This window comes from Chenopodium album, chromosome 20, assembly GCF_948465745.1.
Source record: "Chenopodium album chromosome 20, dcCheAlbu1.1, whole genome shotgun sequence".
NCBI classification, from domain to species: domain Eukaryota; kingdom Viridiplantae; phylum Streptophyta; class Magnoliopsida; order Caryophyllales; family Amaranthaceae; genus Chenopodium; species Chenopodium album.
In genome coordinates, this window is record NC_137853.1 from 31,992,479 (window position 1) to 32,018,097 (window position 25,619).

The 25,619-nt window shown below is 34.6% G+C and overlaps 1 protein-coding gene and 1 long non-coding RNA gene across 2 annotated transcripts; one reads left to right on the top strand and one right to left on the bottom strand.

Moving 5' to 3' along the window:
- Positions 1-5,768: 5,768 nt before the first annotated feature.
- On the bottom strand, positions 5,769-7,265 carry LOC145597033 (uncharacterized). Its single transcript, XM_081653215.1, has one exon. It carries the CDS (start codon positions 7,263-7,265, stop codon positions 5,769-5,771), a length of 1,497 nt encoding a protein of 498 aa, XP_081509341.1.
- A 2,786-nt stretch (positions 7,266-10,051) lies between these two features.
- Positions 10,052-14,833, top strand: LOC145599245 (uncharacterized). The gene is made up of 3 exons (XR_014103714.1): positions 10,052-11,610; positions 13,461-13,533; positions 14,514-14,833. It is a non-coding gene; the product is annotated as an uncharacterized LOC145599245 (long non-coding RNA).
- Positions 14,834-25,619: the final 10,786 nt, after the last annotated feature.

Sequence of the window (25,619 nt, forward strand, 5' to 3'; positions counted from 1 at the left end):
CGCAAAATCGAGCTGAACTGATTTTATGGATATATAATTTTGATCCAATTATTATTTTTTTGGATATGAATTTTAATAAGCTTTCCAACCATATATCATAAGCCCAATTTCGAGCTATAACGAAAAAGATATGAGCAAAACACTAAACTTGGCCCAAAACCGACACCCTTCCACTAAAACGGCCATACCTTAAAATCTACAAATCATTTTGACCTGATCCTAATTGTGTTGGAAAGTATATTTGATAAGATTTCCAATGATATATTATATGCCTTATTCCGAGTTACGGATCAAAACTTATAATGATTTTAAAAACGGGTAAAAACTGGAATCACCGCGCAAATTGCAAAAGCACCGTGTCATGGTATAGAACACCGTGTCGCGGTGCATTTTTTTAGGGTTTTTATCTTTTTAGGGTTCCGTGTGTTCTTCAGCACTTTTTTTCTATAAATACCTGTAGGCACGGAAAATTTACAAAAGTGCCACATCGAATATTATATGGGTCAAAAGTCAATTTGTTGACTTAATGGTTTGACTATTAAATTAAATTATTTAATTTGGGTGAAATATATTAAAATAGTACATTTTATTTAATTAAATTATAAAACCCAATATATAAGCTATACCATCATAAATGGGTTATATTGTCAAGCCCAATTTCTAATGAATGTCAAATCCTAACCCTAAGAGTCACTTACTCTATAAATAGAGGTTCTCTATTTCATTTGAGGAAAGAGAAAAAACCGACAGAGAGAAAAAGAGGATGAAATCTTAGAGAGAAAAACCTAGAGTAAACAAGGAGATCAAAATACAGAGAAAGCCTCTCAAATATTCAAAACCTTTCCAAGGAAGCCTCTCAAACACTCTAAACTTCTCATCAAATACTCTAAACCTCTCCGGAGAAAGTCTTTCAAAACCTAGAAGAACAACAAGCATTCGACGTGCCGTTCTACTCTAGAAGATCACCCGTGGAAGAGATCAAGCCTCGACGGCCCTCAAACACTAAGGAAAGAAGGAATTCAAATCATCTTGAACACCAGTTCAACCTCTACATCAAATAGTCATTGATCGAGATCAAGCCTCGTCGGCCCTCAATCAAGAATTCAAGTCAAAGGTCTGCGTCAACAACAAATCAAAGGTCTACATCAACATAAGTCAAAATTCTTTATTAAATCTTCGATCGAGATCAAGCCTCGACGGCTCTCGTTCGAGAATCAAGTCAATAAGTGAATTACGTCAAAGTCAAAGTGGAGATCGAGTTAGAGGAGCAACTTAGAGATTGTACCCAAATTTATCAAATTAATAAAATTAACACTTTGTTACATTCGTTTTAAATCTATATATTACAGATTTAAAATTTGTGTTTACAAATTTTTATTAACACTTTGTTACATTCGTTTTAAATCTATATTTTACAGATTTAAAATTTGTGTTTACAATATCCCCTCATTTCTGATATACGGGGAATCAATCAATTCTCTTATTCTCTCTTCTATGCTCTAGCCTAAACACTAGTCTACCCTTTTCTCTCAAAATACCTTCCTTAAGCACTCCCAGGAGTTCGTACTTTAACCGAGGTTCTATCCTTAAACCACGGCGTGAAAGGCAGAACTGTTTGAGGGTTTGGCCCCAAATCAATTCTATTTAATTTAATTTAATTTCATTTTAATTATTGTTTTATTAATTTTCCTTGAAGTTACTAACGTGTTTATTATTTTTATAGCTGCAAGCAAACAAAATCAAAGTAAGGAATCATGTTCCTTTTATTTGTATTATTTTTCTAACAATTTTATATTGTTGGATTTATTGCTATATTGCTTCCAATATTAATGTTGATTTCTATTATTATTTATGATCACTATATTGCATGTTAAAGGGAATATGTAACTGAAAATCACGACTAATAAGATAATTTGGACGACCAGTTTAGATTCCTTTAATCTTGTTATTTAATCAAGTGATCACTAAATTTAGAATAATGTTGCATTAATATTCAACCAATTTAGCATAATAATAGTTTGAAGCGAATTGAATATTTTGTTTGTATGCCTTTGAGATCGCAGGAATACCTTTCACAATAAGGATCGAGTAGAGGCCAATACGAGCGAATGTGATTCCATGACTCACTTCGTACCATCATCCCCGATCCTTCTTTCGTGGTTCCGAACCATATGGAGTTAGTAATCTCATGGATTATGAATGGGGTGTTACCTTCACGGGTCAATCGTTGTTGCCTATCGTTGTCTCTTATTCGTGGTTGCTTTAAATGATCCGTGAACGGTTTACAAGTTCTTTAAAAACTTGTTGGCGGCTCCCTACTTTCCTTGTCCCTAATCGTGTCCCTAATCTTATATGTCAATTACCACTTCCTATGAATACCAAACATATTCACCACATGCTTTAACGTAGGCGCACTTTGAGCGACCCCTAGTCCCCTACACATATGTAATAAGTTATTCTCAAACAGATACAACTTAAATTACATTATTTTGTACGGGGTACCTTGTAACATGTACCCACATAGACACGTACCAATTTGAATGTTTCAATTCGTTAGTTGCTCGGTTAGACCATTTCTATTGGTGAGACTCAACTTTTAGTATTGAAATAAAAATTGAGTTGTTTTTTTACCTCCAATGGTGATACCCAACTCCCTTCTCAATTAAGCAACTCACGTGAAGTCTAATTTTCCAATGGTAAGACTTTCAAAAATATATTAATGTCACTTTTAATTTATGGGCCCACCATATGACCATATCATACAGTCATACAATAGGTTTTTTTTAGAAGAAAAATTAAATTAAAACTTAAATAAACGACAAAATATTTACTATATAATATTGAGGAATTTTTCACAATCACCTACAATTGTTGCTGTTTTAAGCTTCTAGCAATTATCACCTACAGTTATTTTTTTTTTTTTTTAATTTTACCACCAACTATTTTTAAAAACATCAAAACTTCCCATCTATTTGGCTCTGAACAGAAGCGTGATGTCATGTGGGGCTCACAAACTACTTTCATTCTCACCTTATTTCCTTCCTTTTTCTTTCTTTCTCTCTCAATTTCTCATTCTCCTATATTGTACACCTCTCAAAATCGGGAAAAACCTCAAATTAAATTACATATTCTATTAATTATTTCACGAATTGAAATTTTTCCCCAATTTTGAGAGGAGTACAATATATGAAAATGAGAAATTGAGTGAGAAGGAAAAAAAAGGGAGGGAAAAAGGTAGTAAGTGGGCCCCACTTAATGTGTGGAAGTTTTGTAGTTTAAAAAAAATACTTGGTGATAAAATTTAAAAAAAAAAAATTATAGGTGTTGATTGCTAAAACAACCATTGTAAGTAGTAATTGTCTAATTTTCCTAATATTGATAAGGGCCCACAGTTTTTGTCAAATGAGTATCTAAACTTAGCAACTTTTTTTAGAGTTGCTAAGTTTAGATACCAATTTATTGGTATCCTTTGTAAAAGATATTGTCACTCTCCTAAAAGAAATTACCACATGTCTTATCATTGGAGATGGTCTTAATATGGAATTAGAGAATGAGTAAATAATAACTCCATAACAAAAGTGCTAGCAGCTTTGCTGCATGGTGCGTGCCACTTCCTTGTAAAATATTAGGATGAAAGACTGATGCAATTGATTTCGACAGGATTCATCAACCTTTTCAATTTTTTCATTTTAGATGGAAAAATTTGACAATACTAATATGCTAATAACGTGATAACAAGTCAATTAACACGGTTCGTTGAACTCATTTAAAATTTTAAACTACTCCCTCCGCCCACAATTATCTGCAACATTTGCCATAAATGGGTGCTTCTATTATGTGCAACAAAAAATTTTATTTCCTCATTTAGTAATAAATTAAGTGGTAAAAGACATATGTACCCTTACTTTTTTTTAAAAAATTATATTTAACTCTATTTAATTACACACAATTAACAACTAATGATCTACAACACTCTAATTGTTCCCACCAAAAATTAACACCCTCACACTCTCTCACATCAACAACTTTTCATCTCCCAACTGCCTCATTCAATGTTCTTCATTCAATTTCTCTCGATTATGATGCTTCCTTCATCAATTCTGGAGAAATCTCCAAAATTGATACAAAACCCCTCACTTCTCTTTCATTTTCACACTCTCTCTCCTGAAATCTCCCCTTCTCTCTCTCCTGCAAAACCCTAACTCCTCAATTTCTTTGCTTTCTCTTCTGAAATGGATCAAGATCCAAATCAATCCCCAACAAACAACACACCGCCTCATAGATCTGAAGGATCTATACAAGCTTCAACCCGGATCTGGAAACCTAAAACCTGTTCGCCGCTGCACTTCCTACTTTCGGAGATACGGAAGAGGCAAGATCGGAGCAAAACTCCGAGAATATGTGTCCAGTGACGAAGAGGAGCAGGAAAAGGAGCCTTCAATGGAGGAGGAGGGGGAGGATCTAGCCCTAGGTGGTGGATCTGGAGGGGAGAAGGGTCCCCGGAATGTTGAGGAGGTGGTAGGTGAAGCTTCCTCCGCTGTAGCTGTGCCTGAGAAGTTAGCCGAGGACTCTGACTGTGTGGAGATTCATGTTCAGCCTCCACCAGTTGAGGTTGTGGTGCTTCCAGACTCTCCTGTTTCTGGGGGGAGGGACTTACCGGAGTCCCTGAAGTCAACCGCTTCTTCCTCCAACTGTGTGGGCAAGAAACGAGTCAGATCTGTCTTCACCATGGACTACAGTGACTGGGACCCTGCTTATTTGGCCTTCCTTAGGGACAAGTACCCTAATGATTTCCCTCCCAACAACTGATCTGCGCAGCGTAACTATTTCTTAACCCTAATTATGGTTTTCATTGTTGTTGCATGTTCTGGTTGATTTTTAAAATGTTTTTTAAGCATGTTGAGTCCCTTGGTGTTGGTTTGTGTTGTGTTTGTGTTTGAGGATATGTTGGATTGACTCCCTTGTTGTTGCTTCATGCTTCTGTTGTAATGGATTTGTGTTTGTGTTGGATTTGAGTCCCTTAGTGTTGGTGAGATGTTGGTTGTTGTGTGTTGATGGTTTTGGGTGGCTGGATTCACTAGGGTAGTTGTACTGTACTTTTGAGAATCTGATTATCATGTGGGTTTGTTCTGTTTTGGACTGAGTCATGGATTTTGTTATGTGTGTGGTTGCTGTTAATTGTAAGACTGTACTTATTGTTATGGGATTGTCATTTTGATGCATAATGAGGCCTGTATTGGTGTCTATCCTGTCCCTTATGGTTATTGATGCATGCTGTTCTTGCAAGTCTGTCCCTTACCATATGAATCCGAGTCCCTTTCTGATGTAGACTACATGTATGAGTCCCTCAATTATGCATGTGTTCATATGCCAATTCCAAATGATGAAGGGACTCACTTTGATTTGGAATTGTGAGGGGGCATTGCTCCAACAAGTGTGTTTCACATTTGTTGTAGAGGTATCCCCCTCACATAATTCCAATGAAAACAAAGAAACCTAACTGATGGAATGTACACAACCTATGTCAATCCAATTTTCATTCATATCATGATTTCATTTTACAACACCAAAAGATTGAGTCCTTACCCATTCATTACATGACTGCCTTAAAATGTAACAGGATATTTAACAAAATACAGATAACCAAACCATATTCAGCCAAAAAAAAAATATAAAGTTGCTTACATTTTTAAAAACCATGTTTTGAGCACATGTTTGGTTATGTGTGGAAGTCATGTTGTGTTTGAATGGTCTTCTATACCCTGCCCCTAATCTGCATCCACTTCAAGCTGAGTATTGTCTTGATTGTTGTGATTGACTTCAATAAAAAGTGTGTTGAGGTACTCAACTGATTGTTGAATGAGTCCCCTATCACATTCCAACTGTTCAGGAAGCAACCCCATGCTGTCTAACCTCCTTTTACCCATATGAGGTGGATTGAAATTGTTGCCCCCTACCTTTTCTAGAATCATCTGCATGACACCTTGCAATGTTATCCATGTGTACTTGTTGAGAATGGGATCAAACCATTCATAAGCCTCATACACTTTTTCAATTAACTCCTCAATTTTGGTTGGAAATGATTGGTATTGTATTGACTGTATGACCTTAAAGAGTCCCAAAAGCACATTTAGGTCAGGTGACTGTGCTGGCTGATAGATCAATTGAATATTGAACCTATCTGTAGTGCATGCTGCTGTGAATTCCTCATCCATAGGAATCTGATGTGGCCTTGCATTGTCCCATTGTATGTTTATGTATTTAGGCAGACTTTGGTGCCATTGTCTCTTGATTGCTGGTATGACATTGTTTAGGAGCATCTTCCTGATCTCTTCCTTGTTCACACTCTCTGTGGCCTTAGTTTCCATAACTCCTACATCTTTGTTCTTGCTTCTTTTCTTGGCCCTCTGTTCATAAATGAAGGGAAAAATACCAAACTTCCCATCATGTAGCATGTTCCCATTGCTGTCATACAATGGTTTGCCAATTACCCCCATGAACATTGCTTTGATTTTGTACCTCTTTGACTGCTGACATTTGTAGGGCTTTTCTTCCATAGGTAAGAGGTAGAACCTCCTTGTTTCAGGGTTCATGTAGAACCATTTTTCATCAATGTGTATGTCCTGTTGCATGTCAACAAAAGTAGGATTTCCTACTGGTGGAATTGGGTGAATGTGTGCTAGTGCCCACTTTATCCTTGCAATTTTGTGGTTTGATGTGAGAGATGGATGGTTTGCTGCAGAATGTGTTCTTAATCTGCCCTTTTTCTTCAGTTTGTGGAGAAATCCATGAGATATTTTTAGAGCTGCTGCATAGCTTCTCTCTGTTGTCCTTTTGTACAAAGGGACAGACTGCAAGTACTCATCTGATATGTCCTTTGGTTTTGGACCAGTTTTGCCCAACTTTCTGCTTCTGACATCAATGACATTCCCTTTAGCAATGCTTTGTTGTACAAATTTCCAAACCCTTAGAGATGTGCTTCTGTGTACTCCATATTTTCTTGCAAAATGTGACACAAATCCCCTTCTGAGTTCCCCCCCATGCATGTTCAGTAAAAATTCATCAACCAATTGCCTTTTTATTTGGACAGTAAGTTGTTTTCTGCTTGTTGCCTGGGTTGGTGTCATGTTTTCCTGAGCATTGTTAACTGCTTCTTGGTCACTGTCTCCTTCATCTATGCTTAACTCACCACTGAAATACTCATATGGTCCCTCATTGAGTAGTTGTTGAACATCAAAAAATTCCTGATCAAAATATTCTTCCATGTGTGTGGTCCCCTCTTTAATTTTTTTTTGCAGATTGATGATGAAGGTGATGAAGTTTTTTGCTGGTTGAAGTTTTTTGGAGAAGACCTCAAAGAAGCGGAACCCTAATGCTGCCCGTAGTTTAGGACTAATTGTAGTTTAGGCAGTGTATATTTTGGACTGATTATGTTAGGATTTAAAGGAGTTTATTTTTGAAGAAACATGAATTCTTAATTTGCTAAGCCATGAGGCTTTGGTTGTGTAATTAATGGTCTAACTCTTGGAATGGTGCCCTTTTATATGGCACTTGAATTGCTGAAATGTTGTTTATGTGAATGCTTTTGGCAAAAGTTGTCAAATTTTGAAATTTTTAAAAATTTGGGTGGAAAACTAAAAGTTTGAAATTTTAACACCAAAATATTAGAGGGAAAACCAAATTCCCTCTACTTTTGGGAATCTGATTTCCACCCAAAAAAAGAGAGGACCACTTTCTCTCTCCTTTTTCCCACTAAAAAAGTACCCACTTGCACTTTCCCACCCATGTGCTTCTTTTTTCTCTCTCTTCTTTCCCTCCAATACTACACTTAATTAATCCAACACAAATGTAATTAAACCTCCCTAAAAGTTTCACCTAGGAGTCCGCAAAAAGTACAGTTGTTGCAGATAATTGTGGGCGGAGGGAGTATGTTAATCCTAGTCATTGGATAGTACAGACTACAGAGTACTCGAGAAGGTGACATTGCTGCTGCCATTTGTCAGGCCAACTCATACTTTTGGAGTCAAAGTTAGCCTTGACTAATACTCTATAATTACTAGAGACGACACAAATTAACCAACTCAATTACTCAAATTGTTATACTAAAAGTTGATCCAGTTGAAACCCCAAATTTGTTGCTCGTGTTTTAGTGCTTAAGACACTTAAACATGAGTTACATATATGCACTACAAGAAAATAGATCGTAGAGGGCAATTTTACTCCAATAAAGAGGACGACTTTAATTTTGCTTTCTTAAACACCATCAAATAGGACATATACAACTCACCGTCTCACCCTATTATATTGTTTTAAAAAATGGCGAAAATTCAGTCGTTGTCTTATAGTTAATCATTAAGGGAGACTGAATTAAATTCGCCCTCTTTGATCAAATAATAAGGGCGACTTAAACAATCGCCCTCTTTGATAAACAATAAGAGCGAATTAAAAGAAGTTTCGTCCTTGCTAGCACAAATAAACAAATACTTTAAGGGGGTGTTTGGTATGAGGGAATTGGGGCTTGGGAATGGGAATAGAGGAGGTGGGATTATATATTGCCTTGTTTGTTTGTGGGAAAGGGATTTGTAGGTGGGAATGGGTATATGAATAAAATTGCTCTATTCTCATGATTTTATAACCTGGAGGGGCAAGTAATAGAAAAAAGATATAACATTTTGCCATTATTGAAAGCATAAGGATATAACATTAGTAAGGGTGTTATTGTAAATTTGCTATTTTATTTCCAATCAATTTCCTTTACAACCCAAACAAGGGATTGTCAATATTTTATTAAGGCAAAAGCTAACGAAAGTCCGGGGTTGTTGGATTAGGTAGCTAAAAGTAAAAATATAAAACTAAAAATGAAAATTAATTACACCGATCGACGCGTGATTTTGTCTTTCCAAATTAATACCATTTAGACAATATTTTAAACGGCTATTTCACCAAATGCCACTGAGTAATTTAAAAATTCACCAAATGCCATCGGACTTTTCAGAATTCACCAAATGCCACTGAGTTTTTAAAAAATTCACCGGGTGCCATTAATGACTAACGGCAGTTAACTTCGTTAGTCATTAAGGCTAATTATGCCACGTGGTGTATTCTAATTGGTTGCTTATTAGATTAGTAAATTAATTATTTAATAAAAAACTTTTTTTTTAAAAAAAAAAAAAACAGCCACCATGACCCAGCCCCAACCACCGTCTGTCACTGCCACCACCATATCTCCACCTCCAGCCAGTCCCCACCGCGGCGCAACCCATCCCTGAACAACCGCACCGGCAACGACGCAACCCAGCCTAGCCAACCCACGCCGACGATGCAACCCAGCCGCGATTCACAAACTCTCTTTCTCCCTCGACAATCCCTCCCCTCCCCACCGCCGATGACCAAACTTCCCCCCCCCCCCACGCCGGAGAACCCAAATCAGTTCATCCCCTCCGAGCTCCACCCTTTCAACCATCACGCCGGATCCCTTAATTAAAAACCCCAAAAATCGAAATCTAGGGTTTCGACACCTTAAACCCCCAATATCGATTTCCCTTAATTCGAAGCCCCTTCCCCTCTCCGGCGAACCCAAACCAGCCCTTCCCCTCCCATCTCCACCCCCTGAACCACCTCACTCAAACCCCAAAATCAAAAACCTTAAAATCGAAATTTAAGGTTTTGATTTTGGAAATTTCAATTTTGGGGTTTTAGGGTGTCGAGGATGGTGGTTTAAGGGAGGGAAGTGGATGGAGATGGTAGGGGTAAGGGGAAGGGTGGCCGCCGACACCAAAGAGGATGTTGGTCGTCGGTGGGGGTGGGGGAAAGAGGTTGGGCTGGCAAAAGCTGACCCGACCCGAAAACCCGATACGAACCCGACCTGAAAATAGCGGGTTAGGGTTGAGATTTTCGACCCGAAAAGTTAAATGGGTTGACACGAACCCGACCTGATAAATAAATGGGTTAGGTTAAGGTTGAAAATTCCAACTCGAATATGACCCACTTAACCCGAAAATATTTTGGGGTCATGATAATCGAACCTTCATAAGTAATTTCTTTTAAAAAAAAAACTGAAAGAAACCTAATAAAATAAGCCCAAAGCCCATACATAGCCATATATGTCCATATAAAAACTAAAACCCTAAATTCTATCTAATTCTCACTCCTCTCATCACTCATCAGCCGTTGGAATTCACATTCTCTCCCATATTTCATTTTTTCTCTCTCTTCAACTCTCAAGATTTCAATTCCTAAAATCCTTTGCAAGTGTTCCTCCTTCATGTCTTCTTCACCTTCACGGACATCAAGCTTCAAGTTGCTAGTTTTCAAGAACTTTCATCAATTTTTATTGGAGTTTGCCCATTTTGATTTTTTTTTTTTAACGTTATTGTATTGTTTTGCTTTGAGATTTTTGTTGTTGTTCATGTTAAATTGCAAAAAAATACACTTAAAATTCTGTTATTAATTTCTATTGTTGTTATTTTTTTGATTAAATTTTTACAATTTACCAAATTTATACGGTGTTGTTTATCATATTATTATATGAATCACTTAACCCATATCAGATTAATATTTGAAGAAAAAAAAAATCAAGTCAGTTTCAAGTTAAAGTAAATTGATTCAAAAAAAAAAAATCAGGTCAAATAAGGTCAATATCGGGTTGACCCGAACCCGAAAATATCAGGTTCAGGTTGGGGTTTTCAACCCAAAAATTTAAATGGATCAGGTTCGGGTTGGGGTAGCTGACCCGAAAATTAGTTGACCCGAACACGAACCCGACCCGACCTGATCCATTTGCCAGCCCTAGGCGTAGGGGCGGTGGTGCCGTGGGAAGAGTGGCTGGGGTTTAGTTTTTTTTTTTTCTTTTTTTTTCCTGATTTTAATTTTTTTTTTTTTTTTTGAAAACTTCTGATTTTAATTTTTTTTTGATAAATAAAATAAAAATAATAAAGTGAACCAATTAGCTAGAATACACCACGTGGCATAATTAGCCTTAATGACTAACGGAGTTTAACTACCGTTAGTCATTAATGGCACTCGGTGAATTTTTTAAAAACTCAGTGGCATTTGGTAAATTCTGAAAAGCCCGATGGCATTTGGTGAATTTTTAAATTACTCAGTGACATTCGGTGAAATAGCCGTATTTTAAATGCTTATCCCATTCCCATAAAATAAAAATAATAAAGTGAACCAATTAGCTAGAATACACCACGTGGCATAATTAGCCTTAATGACTAACGGAGTTTAACTACCGTTAGTCATTAATGGCACTCGGTGAATTTTTTAAAAACTCAGTGGCATTTGGTAAATTCTGAAAAGCCCGATGGCATTTGGTGAATTTTTAAATTACTCAGTGACATTCGGTGAAATAGCCGTATTTTAAATGCTTATCCCATTCCCATTCCCATTCCCATTCCCAACCCTCTAACGGTCTAACCCCAAAAGAAAGAATTGTAAAACCCACTCTCTCCTCACTATGCAATAAGGCCGATAATCACACTTCGAATTCTCCATTAAAGTGAGTTTGAGCTTTCTCGATCCTCCATTGAAGCGAATTTGAGCTTTCTCGATCCTCCAGTGAAGCGACTTTGAGCTTTCTCCTCCATTGAAGCGGCTTCTTCTCAGGTAGTATTTCTTAAATTGTGGACTACCAATTTCACAATCTAGGGTTTATTGCTAGTTAATTGCTCGAATATTTTTGTTATTGAAATTTAAATTGTTGTTTGGATTCGAATTTGTTGTATAGCATGCTACTTTTGTCGAGTCAAGCAAGTTTTCGATTTTGCCTGTTAAAATAATTGATGAAATGCCTATCATAATCATACTTAAATGATCCGGAATGGTGCAAATAAAGTGTTTGATGAAATTCCTTAAAGAATCTGGGAAAAATAAGAAAAATTAGTTTTCAAATAGTGCAGATAAATTGTTTGATGAAACGCCTCAAAGACTCTGATTAAAAAATTATAATAATAAAATTGTTTTGTATGAATAGGTATTTATGATGCATGATCATTGGAGATAAGTATATGATTAATTACCTCAGTATCTGATTTCAGAACTAGTATTATATACTCCTGGAGTACTATGGATTATCGTACTCCTTACACAATATATGAGTTATTTTGCGTAAGCTTTATGTTATTTTGTTTAAATGTCGTGTTATTTTGTTACAACAATATGTTATTTACTTATTTATTACTTCAGCTTCAACTCATGCTATTTTTAGTTTATATTAAATAACATGTACTTATTTAAAAATAACATATATATAAATTGAAATAATAATAAATTCATATCAAAATAACATTAGCAGTGTTGAGTTTCAATGCATCGTGAAGAGAATTAAACACGTTTGGACATAAACACGTTTAAACCCTTAAATTACCTTCAAATCAATTGATTTTTAAGAAACCCAGAAAATTAGAAGAAGAAAAGAGGAGAGAGAAAGTGTGTTTGATTTGAGTTGGAGTAGTGAGAGGAAGAGAGGGTGAGTGAGGGTGCCGTTGATTCCTAAAAAACCCAGAAAATTGGAAGAAGAAAGGAGAGAGAAAGTGTATGATTTTGAGTTGAAGTAGCTGAGAGGAAGAGAGAGTGAGTGTGGGAGGAAGATGAATGAGAAAAAGGGCGAATAACATAGATGTATTTAAAAATAACATACATACAATTTGAAATGATAAAAAAATTAACATCAAAATAACATGAGTTTTATAAAATTTGGACTCTAGGAGTATGATAGAAATTGCGCTGATTTCAAAGTATGATATTTAGGTTGATTAATTACCTCAGTATCTAATTTCAAAATGCAATGTGTTCTATGAAATGACAAGCAACTAAGGAAGTGCTACCTATGTACTGGTAATGGTAATAGATAAGGGATTTTTGATGGTCTGATTTCAACTATTTCGGATTGCCTTTCGATGAGATAATGAATCACTGCCTTTCAATGCATCTGCGTTAGTTGAGACATAGAGATGGATTGCAATCCATGCTAAAAGAAGATTACGCAATACTTTTGTTTTCTCATTGTTTGCTGTCTGTTTTTAAATTTGAAGTTGGTTTTATATGTTGAGATTGATTTTTTTTATTTTTTATTTTATTATTTTTTTAAATATGGGTCGGTATGGGGTAAGGGGGTATTGGTGTTTCTTACTTGGTTGGACAGGTTTTTGTAGAGGGTTTCAGCCTAGCAGATTCGGGATTAGCTTAAGACTAATTAACTTTATGTAATTATGAATTATGATGCTTATGCTGAGAATTGTAGTGTGTAGTTACATTCTTGCTAAAGCATATTGTAGTCAGTCCTTGATTTCTCCCAGAAAGCTTGGTTGCACTTTCTTGTTAGTCCTTGAGTTTAAATGTTTTGGGTGCCATTAATTGCATTATCTAGTATTTTACATTGCACATTAGATCTAAATATTATGTTACTGTTTATAGTTTTGTTTCTATCTTCTATTTTTGTTTCCTTTATTATGTAGGGAAAAGAACAATGAACGAGTCTAAAGGGTCTACCTCTCATGCAAGAGTCTCAACAACTTAAAAAAAGAAATGGTAAATATGCTATGATTGCTTTATTTATGAATAAGTGCTATTGCTGAATATTGGTGAGCCAATATGGTTGCTTCGCCTTATGTTAATAGTTTTTCATAGATGCGTCATGAACATGGCCATTGTTGCTGAATACAGATCTTTTAAAACCTGGAATTTTGCAGAAATCTATAGGTTAGTCACAGAGAACTACTTTAATTTCTCCCAGTTTGATCAAATAAATATTGCAACACTTACTCCTAGTTGAATTAATCTCCTGATTGTCCTTAATTATTCATCCTAGTTGTGCACTGATTCATAACCTTCTTGTTTCTCGTAGCCTGAAGAGAGTTCTATATATCTTGTATTCCTTTTATCTTCAGTTTATATATTTATCATATACAGTTACAGTTGCTTCCTTCACTCAAATTAAGTTTGTTAATCATGTAATTAGTTTGGAGAGTATATATCGGTTGTATATTGTATTAGTTCATTCTTAACACAACATAATAAAAATACACATTTTACTCTTTCTTCCTCATCTCTCTTTACTGACCAAAACTCAAGCTCTGCTTTAATGGCTTTCCTCTCTCTCTTCTCTTTTCTTCCTCCTTAGATTCACAAAATTAACAGTTATGTTAGCTTATTATGTTAGAGGAATCTTGGACAACTTCTTATATAATTCAATAGGTATAAGACATGGTGCTCAGGGTTGAGTTTGCATGTTCTGTTGTTGAGTGCTCTGCATATTATGCATTAATCTTGAACTCATAATGATGCTTTTCTGCATGCTGTTATTTTTGCAGTAGCCCATTAGTCCATCAAACACTCCATTTTAGTGTCTTATTCTTGAACTTGACTTCCTGATCATATATTCCCTGACTCTAGAATTTGATCTATGCCTATCATATATCCTTGATCCTTCAAAGCCGAAATTGTAACAGTAAAACTTTGCTTATCCCCTTTCTTCTGGAAGAGGATTAACATCACATTCAAACCTGCAGGACTCGAAACTGTTTCTGTCCTGGTTCTGTCAAGTTTGCTGTCAGGGGATCAAGTCAATTTGCTGATGTTTTGGGGATGGAGACACCAAAAGGCGGGTTGCGTTACAGATGGAAAAAAAAAGGGGATGCTAGAAGCTGCAAGAATGAGAAGATTGCTTGATAGTTCATGTCCTAGAAAAAACATTATTAAATTTTAGTACTCTTTGGCTTAGCTATTTGCTATTTAGAAAAACTTGGTTAATACGAGTACTTATGTATATATAATGACAAAATAATAGGATGAACTTATTAGGGCAACTAAAATCGCCCTCTTTGATCTACCTAATAGGGCGAATTTTTAACATAAGATGGTGATTTACCTCTTTGATCTTATATGTTGTAGTGATGGTAACGAGATGAGATCGAGGATTAGATACGTAAAAGATACTCATACTAATTATAAAGAAAGATATACAATTTGCAAAACCAATGTTCATATAACAATTGAAAATTAATCAAGACACTAAAGAATTAAATCCCAATTGGACCTAAAACTGAGATATCATATTTTTTGACACACTAAGTATCACTAACATGCCTAGATTTGATAGAAGTTTTCTGATGAACCTAAACTAGACTTAAGACGCAAACATATCAACCTAATTCTTCCATTATTTCATCCATAGACATTAACAATAACCTGCGATCATATTTTTTGCCTATGTTTGCGGATATTCCTCCCCACATCTTGAATATCACTGACACACGGTTCCTACCACAATTGTCTATGCGAATGGCAAACCTCCTATTTTCTGGGAAAGGCCACTGTCCAGTGTGAGAACCCCCTGGCTTCAAATATTGATGCCTTAGAGCTTCAATGATTGATGGTCTCCTCTTGCTTGGACCAATGCACTGTCGGATGAGTTCGTGACTGGTGCTGAGTACATGGTCACTGACATCAGAATTGCCAAGACCGGTAGACATATGTAGCAGACAGGTACCGAAAGTATGTGTTTGATCATTTAGGGCCATTTCATATGAGTTATCATCAAGCGGGGAAGGAAAAGTCACAGCCTCGTACAAATTTGATAGGTTGACACACCCGGATACCCCATCAAAGAGCAAACTGTTGCAATTCAATTTGGTAACTACTATCCTAGGCTCTAAAAAGTTCAGGTAGCCAAATCCCTTCAAAATCTGCCTGCCCCATTTTTTTAACATGAGGTTGGCTTCATCGGACCCCAATTTATCGATGTACTCTATCATACTGCCTGAGAACAAGTCGGTTATCAGCACTAATGTATCATCAGACACCCAAAAGTCACGGACCTTGAGTAAATACTCGTTGTCGCACTTCTTCAACAGATTAGCATTCTGAATCAGGTAATCGAGGTGAAATGATCTCTGTGTCACCCATGCCACAATATTTCCCTTGTTGATATCGAATCCATAGTAAGCCTGAGTCGTCTTAGTCATCACTCCTGGACTTATGGGCTTGCTGAACCTGAGGTATCTGTTGGTAGAGTCTCTCTCTACAACGTTGAAAGCAGCAGCTGTGTTACTGTCGACGATATCACCCTCGGCTGCACTAGCAGGCCAGGGCCAAGCAGATGCTACTGATGTGCTGCCAGAAGGCGGAGCAAGAAACAGGTCTTTCTGAAGATCAGTGATTGTAGTTCCAACATCAGGAAACATACACGCCTCAATGAAGCTCCTAAGCCCTCGGTCTTGTACCTTTTTCAATAGGCTCATATCCATTATACGCGATGTGCTGTCTGCAGCATCCTTATTAACCATCTGCAGTGTGCACAACCCAACACAGTACATCTCAGACCACTCCATCCTACGAATATAATCAGCTTTATACTGAGGACTGCTCATGGGTGCAAGAATCTTCGCGACACTCAAATCTCCTAGCTTAATCGTGCCTGAATTTCCAACAACAAAGATGTTTCCACACTTAATATCATCGTGAATAATTGGTTCATTTTGACTGTGAAGAAAATCAAGCCCTGTCAGAATCTGTTGACACCAATTCTTGATTGCTGGGCTGTTTTCTTTAACCTGATGTTTCTGAGTGTAATTCTTCAAATTCCCTGAATAAAGCTCAGTAATCATGTTGAACTCAACTATGGTTTCACCGCCAACCCAATAATGGTAGCATTTAATTATGTTTTGATGATCAAATTTCTTCAACAACTTAGCTTCTCTAACCAAAGTAACAAGATTATTATCTTTAAGAAATTTCTTACACCAAGCAACTTCTCTGCCATTATTGTTGTCATATCCCAAATAAACTTCTTTATGATCGCCTTCATCAATCAGCTTACTGTACCTTGTGTAATGCCCTGTCGAATCTGTCTCCATAACCGTATAGTCGTCGTCTCCTCCGCTTGAACTCGAACCCGCCATTATTAGTTAATAACAACGAACAGCAAAACAGAATTGAACTAAAGAAAGAATTGCAATTAAATCAAGATATATTTCTAGATGGATGGATGAATTTTTTGTTGGATTATTAGGAGCAAAAACAGAATGTTTGTAATAATAGGTTGATGATGAAATGAATTAGAATGGTAAAGGGTCTTGTTTGGGGTTGCTACTTATATCCAAACAGATTAATATTCGGTTAGTTGTTGTAGTTAGTTAAGTCGGTTATCAGAATCAAGAATTACAGAATACCCTTTTCTTGATTTTTTTTTTTTTTTTTTATTATTTTTTTTTAATTTGCCCTCTATTTAAGAGATATTTCTTATCCTATTTCTTTAAAGTGATTAGTAACTACGAGCTATGACTAACACTCATTTTTACTAGGATTATTATTGTTTAATCAGAATTATTAGAGAGAAATCTTATTAAACACTCATTTTAATTATATTCAAATTATGATATATAATTTCTTTAGTTTGTCTATTAATCAAGATGGAAATGGCTGAGATGAGCCGATGGACCAATTTTTTTAGGAAGAAAAAAAAAATGTTTGAAACAATGTTTGAATTGAAATAACAATATGGATCAAAGATGAAATGAATTAGATATTAGAAGGTATTTATAATAGCAAGTGTTTGGGTTGTTACTTATATGTATATCCAAACCGATTAATCTTCCGTTGTAGTTAAATCGGTTATCATTAGGATGCACGGATTCGGGTACGATACGGACACAGGAAAACGGCAATCCTAAAATAGAGGACACGGGTACGGCAAATTATAAAACATGTAATATAAAAAGAACACGAGAATTTGACTACCTATTCAATGAAACACTAAATAATTGACTTTAAAACATACGAGTACCATTTTGTTGAAAACTAGTTAATAACAACGAACAGCAAAATAGAATTGAACTAAAGCAAGATTTGCTATGGAATCAAGCTAATGAATAATGGGTTGAAGATCAAATGGAATTAGAATGTATAGATGGATGGAATTTTTGTAGGATTATTAGGAGAAAAATAGAATATTTGGATTGAATAATGGGTTGAAGATCAAATGAATTAGAATGGTAATGTAGAAGGGTATTTATAACGGCAAGTGTTTGCGTTGTTACTTATATCCAAACCAAGATTTAGAAAATGCCCTTTCTTGATTTTTTTTTTTTTTTATTATTATTATATATATATTCAGGCCCGTTTCTGAGATTTTGGAGGCCTAGGGGCGGATAAAAAAATGAGGCCCTAGTTGGGTGATGATTGAATTTACTAAGAGAAAAAATTGGGTATGCAAAAAAAAAAAAATACTTTATTTATATAATGTAAGAAATTTTAGTAGTACAATAACGCTTATACAAAACATTAGTACAATAAAAGTTAAAGAATAATATCACCGAATCTCGCAAAATGCTAGTAGTAAAGCCGGAAAGTCCAAAAGTTGTCATATATGGTAGAATGAGCAACACCTACAATAGTCAATAACATAAATATTGATAATTCATAATTAAAAATTTATCAATGGACAATTCCATATACTATGATACTGATAATTCATAAATCATAATTAAAAATTTATCTTTATCATTTGACAATTCATAATCATTAATCAAATATCATAATTCAAACAAAATGAGAATTAACTAGAAAAGTATAATCCGTATGAGGTAAGACATCGTATAACATCGTATAAAATTAATATTTCAGAATAAATCATAAAGTAAAATTAATTAATACTCCATAACTTTTAATTTCTGGAAAAAATTAAATTAAAGAACTTACCAATGACATAATAGAAAATTCGTATTGTTTCTGATTTCATCTTCGAACGTTGAAGCCAAACTCCATAATCATGGTGAAAAAATAATTAAAAAATAGAAAAAAGTGATTAAGGAAATTGATATGTGAAGAACAATTGAAAGAGTATAATTTTAGACTTAGATTTGTATCTCATTGAAAATTGATTGCAAAGAAGAACGTTTATGGGGAAATCATATTTTTAGATTTAATTTGGGAAGATGAAAGATCAGAAAAATAAAGATACTGATAAAAATAATTGATTTCATGGATGAAAATTGAATATTATACGGATAAATTTGTTTTGATTATGGGAAATAATTTGGCAATTCCCCAAAATAAAATAGCTATTTTCTAGGAGAAATTAATGTGAGGAGATTATTAAGGGAATAATTTGATTAACTGACAAAAAAGAAATGCTGCTCAATTACTTCGTAACACTCACCATTAATTTTAATATTTTTTTTTTGTTTTTTAACGAATCTGGATTTCAGATTTGGGGGCCCTAGGCGGGTGCCCCGGCTGCCCCGGGCTAGATACGGCCCTGTATATATTTATATATATATATATATATATATATATATATATATATATATATATATATATATATATATATATATATATATATATATATATATATATATATATATACTAGGTTAGATCTCGTGCCATGCACAATAATTTCAATATTTATCATTAGTTTAATACAATTATTTTACTATAAAAAATAATATCAAATTGCAAAATAGGATGAAAGTTCTTTAATTACAATTTTTTTGAATCTTTAAAGAAAACAGAGGAAGAAATGCATGCACGACTAATAAAAATAACCATGGATTACATTACAAAATTATATATAATATTACATTATTGTATTATATGACTTTGTTCCCGTCATAAAATAAATAAATATATAAATCCTTGTTGAAAGTGTAAAAATGAATATACTTGCCGAATAGAAAAGAAATATTATTGTAAAGTAACTATTAAACTAAATACTTCTCTAAGAAGCTTTGAAAAAAAAGGAAAAAAAAAAATAAAACCTTTTGGAGGGAAAAATTTTAATCAGGTTATGACAAGTGTCATTTCTGATTTCACCTTTAGTATAGGTACTAGCTTATGGTCCCGTGCAATGCACGGATTTACCAAATTTTATAAGAAAATTTTATTTCAAGTTTTTCAACAATTTTTTTTTATGTATTCATACTCTTTAATTTATAAAAAGTATGACAAAGGTCAATATTCTTTAAAAAAAAAAAACTTCGTAGTAAATTTTAGGAATATATACCCGAATGATATATATAAACTCCGTACAAATTTATATTAAAAATTATGCATATCATTTTAATAATAATATTTTGCTTAAATTTTCTATAAGTTGTTACAAAAATGTTTTATTATTGAATTTGGAATAGTAATTAGCTTGAATATTATGTATATATATATATATATATATATATATATATATATATATATATATACACACGTAGTATATATATTTTTTGGGGGGGAAATTTAAACGTATATATATACTTGTATATTGGTAATGAAAAGTTGGTGGAAAATCATCTAACCAGATTATAACACATGTAATTTTTTATTCGCTTATCTTATATTGTTATTGATAAAGAAAAAATTATTAGATTCATTCATTAAAATGGTAAATTAAGATATATTTAGATATAGTAACAAATATAATTAAAAGAAGAATTTGGAAAGGAAAAAAAAGGCGGGAATTTTTTTTATCATATAGTGACAAGTGTCATTTAATATTCGCCTTTAGTATAAGTTTATTGATATTGATTGATATATATATATATATACTAGTCCGAGAGCGCCGCGCGCCACCGGTTTGTAAACCTTATTAAGAAAATAAGTAGCAAGACATATAAGTAAGTTAATTAGCTTAGTTCTTTCAAAAAAAAAAAAAGTTAATTAGCTTAGTTTTTGTGAATTTGTACACGATATATGCCTATATATATTATAAATTATTGCATTATTGTGTAAAGTATTATTACTTATTGATATCATACATAAATGATAGGTCTTAAAAAAAAGATTTTATCATATTTAATGTAGAACATTTGTGATGAAAGAGGTATCATCAATTTACTGCATAATCTCTTTTCTCAACCCCTCAAGTAATCCCTGATCGAGTAACTCGAGTAGCACCTGACTGAAGAATTCGAATAATCCTAACAAAATAACTTAGGTAACCCTGCCATAATCCGTTTCATAATAATTGCAACACTACTTTCTTTGGTAAGATTCCACGACTATTTTATTATTTCTCTCTGACCAACCCAATTTACACTTTTTTATTACTAGTTTTCGACTTCCGCGTGCGCGATACGCGCGCTCCATTTGGCGAATCGGAATAGTTTTGTTTTGCATTTAACGTAAATGTGTAATTAATTTTTTGTATTTTGATATAGTATTTGTTGCATTCACAAATATAACGTTATTGCTATATATAGATCTATAATGTTGTTGTTGTTTATGTAGCAATAATTTTCTAATGTGAATATTAATTATGGGGCGTTTCCCTTTCTGTTTATCGTCTCTTCTGGTTGATGTAGACCTTGTTTCGCTAACTCCTTTTCCCTTTCTCTCCTTCTCCCCTTCCTCTCCTCCTCTATCTTAAGTAACCCCTGGTCGACTAACCCCGGACCGAGTAATTCTTCAAGTAATCCTTAAATGAACCCTCATGTAACCGCTGACTAAGTAACCCCTGACTATACTCTTTAAGTAACCCTGACCGAATTACTCAAGTAACCCGTAACTGAACTCCTTAAATAACCCCTTACCTAGTAACTCGAGTAACCCCTGACCGAGTAACTCGAGGAACCCATGACTGAGTAACTCCTCGAGTAACCCTTGACTGAGTAATTCGAGTAACCCCTGATAGAGTAATCTCTCAAATAACCCTTAACAGAGTGAACCTCTCAAGTAACCTCTATCTGAACCCTACAAATAACTCATGATCGAGTAGCTCGAGTAATTCCTGAATGCATTACTTTCGATAACCCTTAAGAAGATAACTCGGGTAACTATGCCACACGGTGTGGCTTGCTGCACCAAAAACTTGTTGTTTGATAATATATGTTGTCACAAAATCGAGTTCAAATAAGTGAGAAAAAATAAAACAATAATTGAAAATTATAGGTCGCACTTACTCCCTTTCTCTCTTTCTCCCTCAAGCCTTTTCCTTTGTTCTTTATTTTTTTTTTTTTTTTGAAAGAAGGATCGTTCTTTATCATATATTCTTATTTCTTTGAGTCCTATTCCCTATTTATCACTCTCTTTATTTCTCTTCTTACCCCCTTGCATTTCTACAGTCCCTATATCTTTTTTTAGCCTCTCTCTATCTCATCTTCCTTCCTTCGTAACCCATATTTCTATCCCTCCCATGTTTTCTAACTTTTTTTCTCCCGGCCTTTATCCCTTCTTCTAGCCTACCACTTATCTCTTTTGAATAGGTTTCTCTATTTTTCAGTGTGCCCTATCTTTTAGCCCCTCTTTGTCTCTCTCTTCAAACCCTTCGCTTTCCAAGTTCCCTTTCTATCTCTTAATGATTCTCTATATTTTGGCCCTTGTTTCTCTACCTCCTTATCCCTTTCTCTTCTTCCCTTCCATTCCTCCTCTATCTTAAGTAACCCCGACCGAGTTACCCCGAACTGAGTAATTCCTCAAGCAACCTCTGAATTAACCCTCAAGTAACTTGACCAAGTAACCCCTGACCGAACTCCTTAAATAACCCCTTACCATGTAACTCGAGTAACCCATGACCGAGTAACTCGAGTAACCCAAACCCTTGACTGAGTAATTCGAGTAACTTTTGATCGAGTAATCTCTCAAGTAACCCTTAACCAAGTGAGCCTCCCCCTATCTAAACCCCACATGTAATCCTTGATCGAGTAACTCGAGTAAACCCTGACTGCATAACTCGGATAACCCCTAACAAAATAACTCGGGTAACCTCTGTCACACGTTGTGGTTTAACTTTTATGATAAATGTGCCCCATAATTCTACCATAATGTTTAGCTTTTATGTTAAATGTGCTACTATTCAGATCACTTGTCCTTATACCATCTCTAAAAGGCTTTGGCAATTATAGCTCACTTGATCCTTCTCTTTAAAGCCCCTTTCCCCCTCTCACTCTCCCCTTTCCCTTTTATATGTCTTGGTTTATCTCTAATGCGAGCGCTCCAAATGGCAAAATGTGATATAGGACATGCTTGTTAACAATAATGTTGGAGTTCTGATTTTATTTTATTTTTTTTCAATTGCATCTTAAATGATTCAATAAGTTCAAATAAGTAAAACATTTTCTAAATCAATGTTGGAAAATTAAAATGTCTATATATGGATATTAGATATAACAAGGAATTGAATTGATCGAAATTTTCATTTAAAACCAATATCCAATCCGGAAAACAAATATCGAATGCAAATTTGAAAAAGAATTTTCAAAATTTTGAAAAATCTAATTGAAAAATCTTTGTATGTGAGGTCGTGAGGTTAACATAACTTAACACTTGGGGGCAACATTGATGATTTTAATCATAGTTAGCTACAAGCTATTCAACATTCACTTTTTATGCCTAACAAATTTGATATAGTTTGCAAGTGTTGTTGTTCGACCCAAAAGATAAAAGATTGTGAAAAATGATACAGTACTATGATGCATTATGGAATATCAATGGAACTCATTTGTTGCCATATCAACACATCGTCATGTCATGGGAATCACCCCATGAGCTATAGAATTTTACTGTGTGGACCGTATAATCAGAGCGTAAAAGACTTGCAAGATAGTAACTGTAATCCCCCGTATTTTTAAATATATTATTAATGAAATTATATTTTATTCATAATATTTATTTGTATTTTTTCAGATTTAATTTTAAAAGTTTCAAATTATTTTTGGGTTTGATGAACGATTTTATTACAAAGAACTTTTATGAACCTTTCTTCAATAATTTATGTCCAACAAACAAACCAAACCCACTTTAATTTCTTAATTGGCCCATTAATTTTATGAGGCTCAATCTTAAAACTAACCCTACACCACTCTCTCTCCTATAAATACCCATACATCCCCAAAATTTCCCCACACAAAGGAAGTAATTATTCCCTAGGAGAATTTTAAGTGATTAAAAGTGGCTCAAAGGATTGTTTGTACGAGGTACGTACATGTCTACTTCGTTATAAGTAGTATCATGTTAGGCACCAGAAGGAAAGAACTTAGTTTCATGATTAGGGAACACTTGGATGGAAATTGTTTGGTTACACATTGATTTAATTCATGTGCTTATATTATGTTTATGAAACATGTTTTGGTGAATTGATTATGTTTGTATGGAATTATGGATGCAAACATGTTGAATTATATTGGATAAAATGTTTGTATTAAATGTTGATACAAGCATAATTTTATTGGATTGGTTTGTTAACCACATTTGGATTATTAAAGGATTGGAATTGAATGGTTTAAGTGGAATGAATTTATTAATTATTCCACAAGGTTATTATTATCTATTTATTACTCAATCATAACTTGTTAGTATGTTGAGTAAAGGTGGATTAAGCCGAAATAGCTAGGTGAGTTGACTATGTTCAACAATTTTGGATAATTTGGAAGTTTAATGGAATTAAAGGTCAATTTGTGATGTGATCACCATTGTCCTAAATAAGATTAAAAATTAATTGATGTATGATTGTTATGTATGGTCTTCTTGATTGAGTCGGATATTAATTAAAATTGTAATCACGTAAAGTGAAACATGGGTGAGCAATAAAACTCTAGAAAGCGTGCACTTCTAGAGTATTGACAATTATGGGTTGGGGTACACGATGGTAGCCCGTGGCTTTTCGAGGCTTGTTTGATCAACATGTCCTCTTCTCTTTTGGTATTTAAATTTTATTTTATAATGAAAGTTAGATGGGATCCTAGACTAACTTTGTGAGAATGGAGTCGCGCCCATTCTTGCATCGCGCTAAACTTTTATTTCAAATGGTCATTTGGGACCAAAATGATTTGGTAAATTGGACAACCTGGTCTATTGCTTACTCCAAATTAAATTAATTAAATTAAATACTACCTCCGTTAACCATTATCTGCAACTTTTACTAAAAATGGACGCTAAAAATTATGTGCAACATGTCCAAACCTTTCCATATTTAGTAAAAAAATAATTAACAAAATTACAAAAATACCCTTACTTAAAACTTTATAACATCAATTACATTCTTAAAAACATAATTAATCAATTACTAATCTAACTTAATTAATCTAACTACTCCTATCAAATTTAATTCATCTCCCCCAATAACTCATTAAAATCAACCAAACTAGTTCAAAATCATCCAATTTCTCCACATTCATACCCTAATTTTTCACCCAATTCATCTTTCCCATTACCTTTCTCCCTCCTCCTTCAAACTCAATCTATCAGATCTGGTATCACCAAGAAGAAGGTGACGAAGAAGAAGACGACGAAGAAGATCTGGTATTCGGTGGGTGTGGTGGTTTCTTTGGTGGTTTTGGGTTCGAATTGGGGTGGGTACGGTCGTAATTCTGAGTTCGAATTGTGGGTTTCGTTTTTGGTGGGTGGTCGTTCTTCGTGGGTGGTTTTCGCAGGTGGTTTTCGTAGGTGGGTTTTCGCAAGTCGTTCTCGGTGGGTGGTTTTGGTGGGTGGGTTTTGGTGGGTGGTTTTCGTGGGTGGGTTTTGGTGGGTCGTTCTCGGTGGGTGGTTTTCGTGGGTGGGTTTTGGTGGGTCGTTCTCGGTGGGTGGTTTTCGTGGGTGGGTTTTCGTAGGTGGGTTTTGGTGGTTCCGTCAGTGGGTTTGGAGGGTGGTCGTCGATCTGGGAAAAGGTGTGTGTTCGTGGAGGTGGTGGT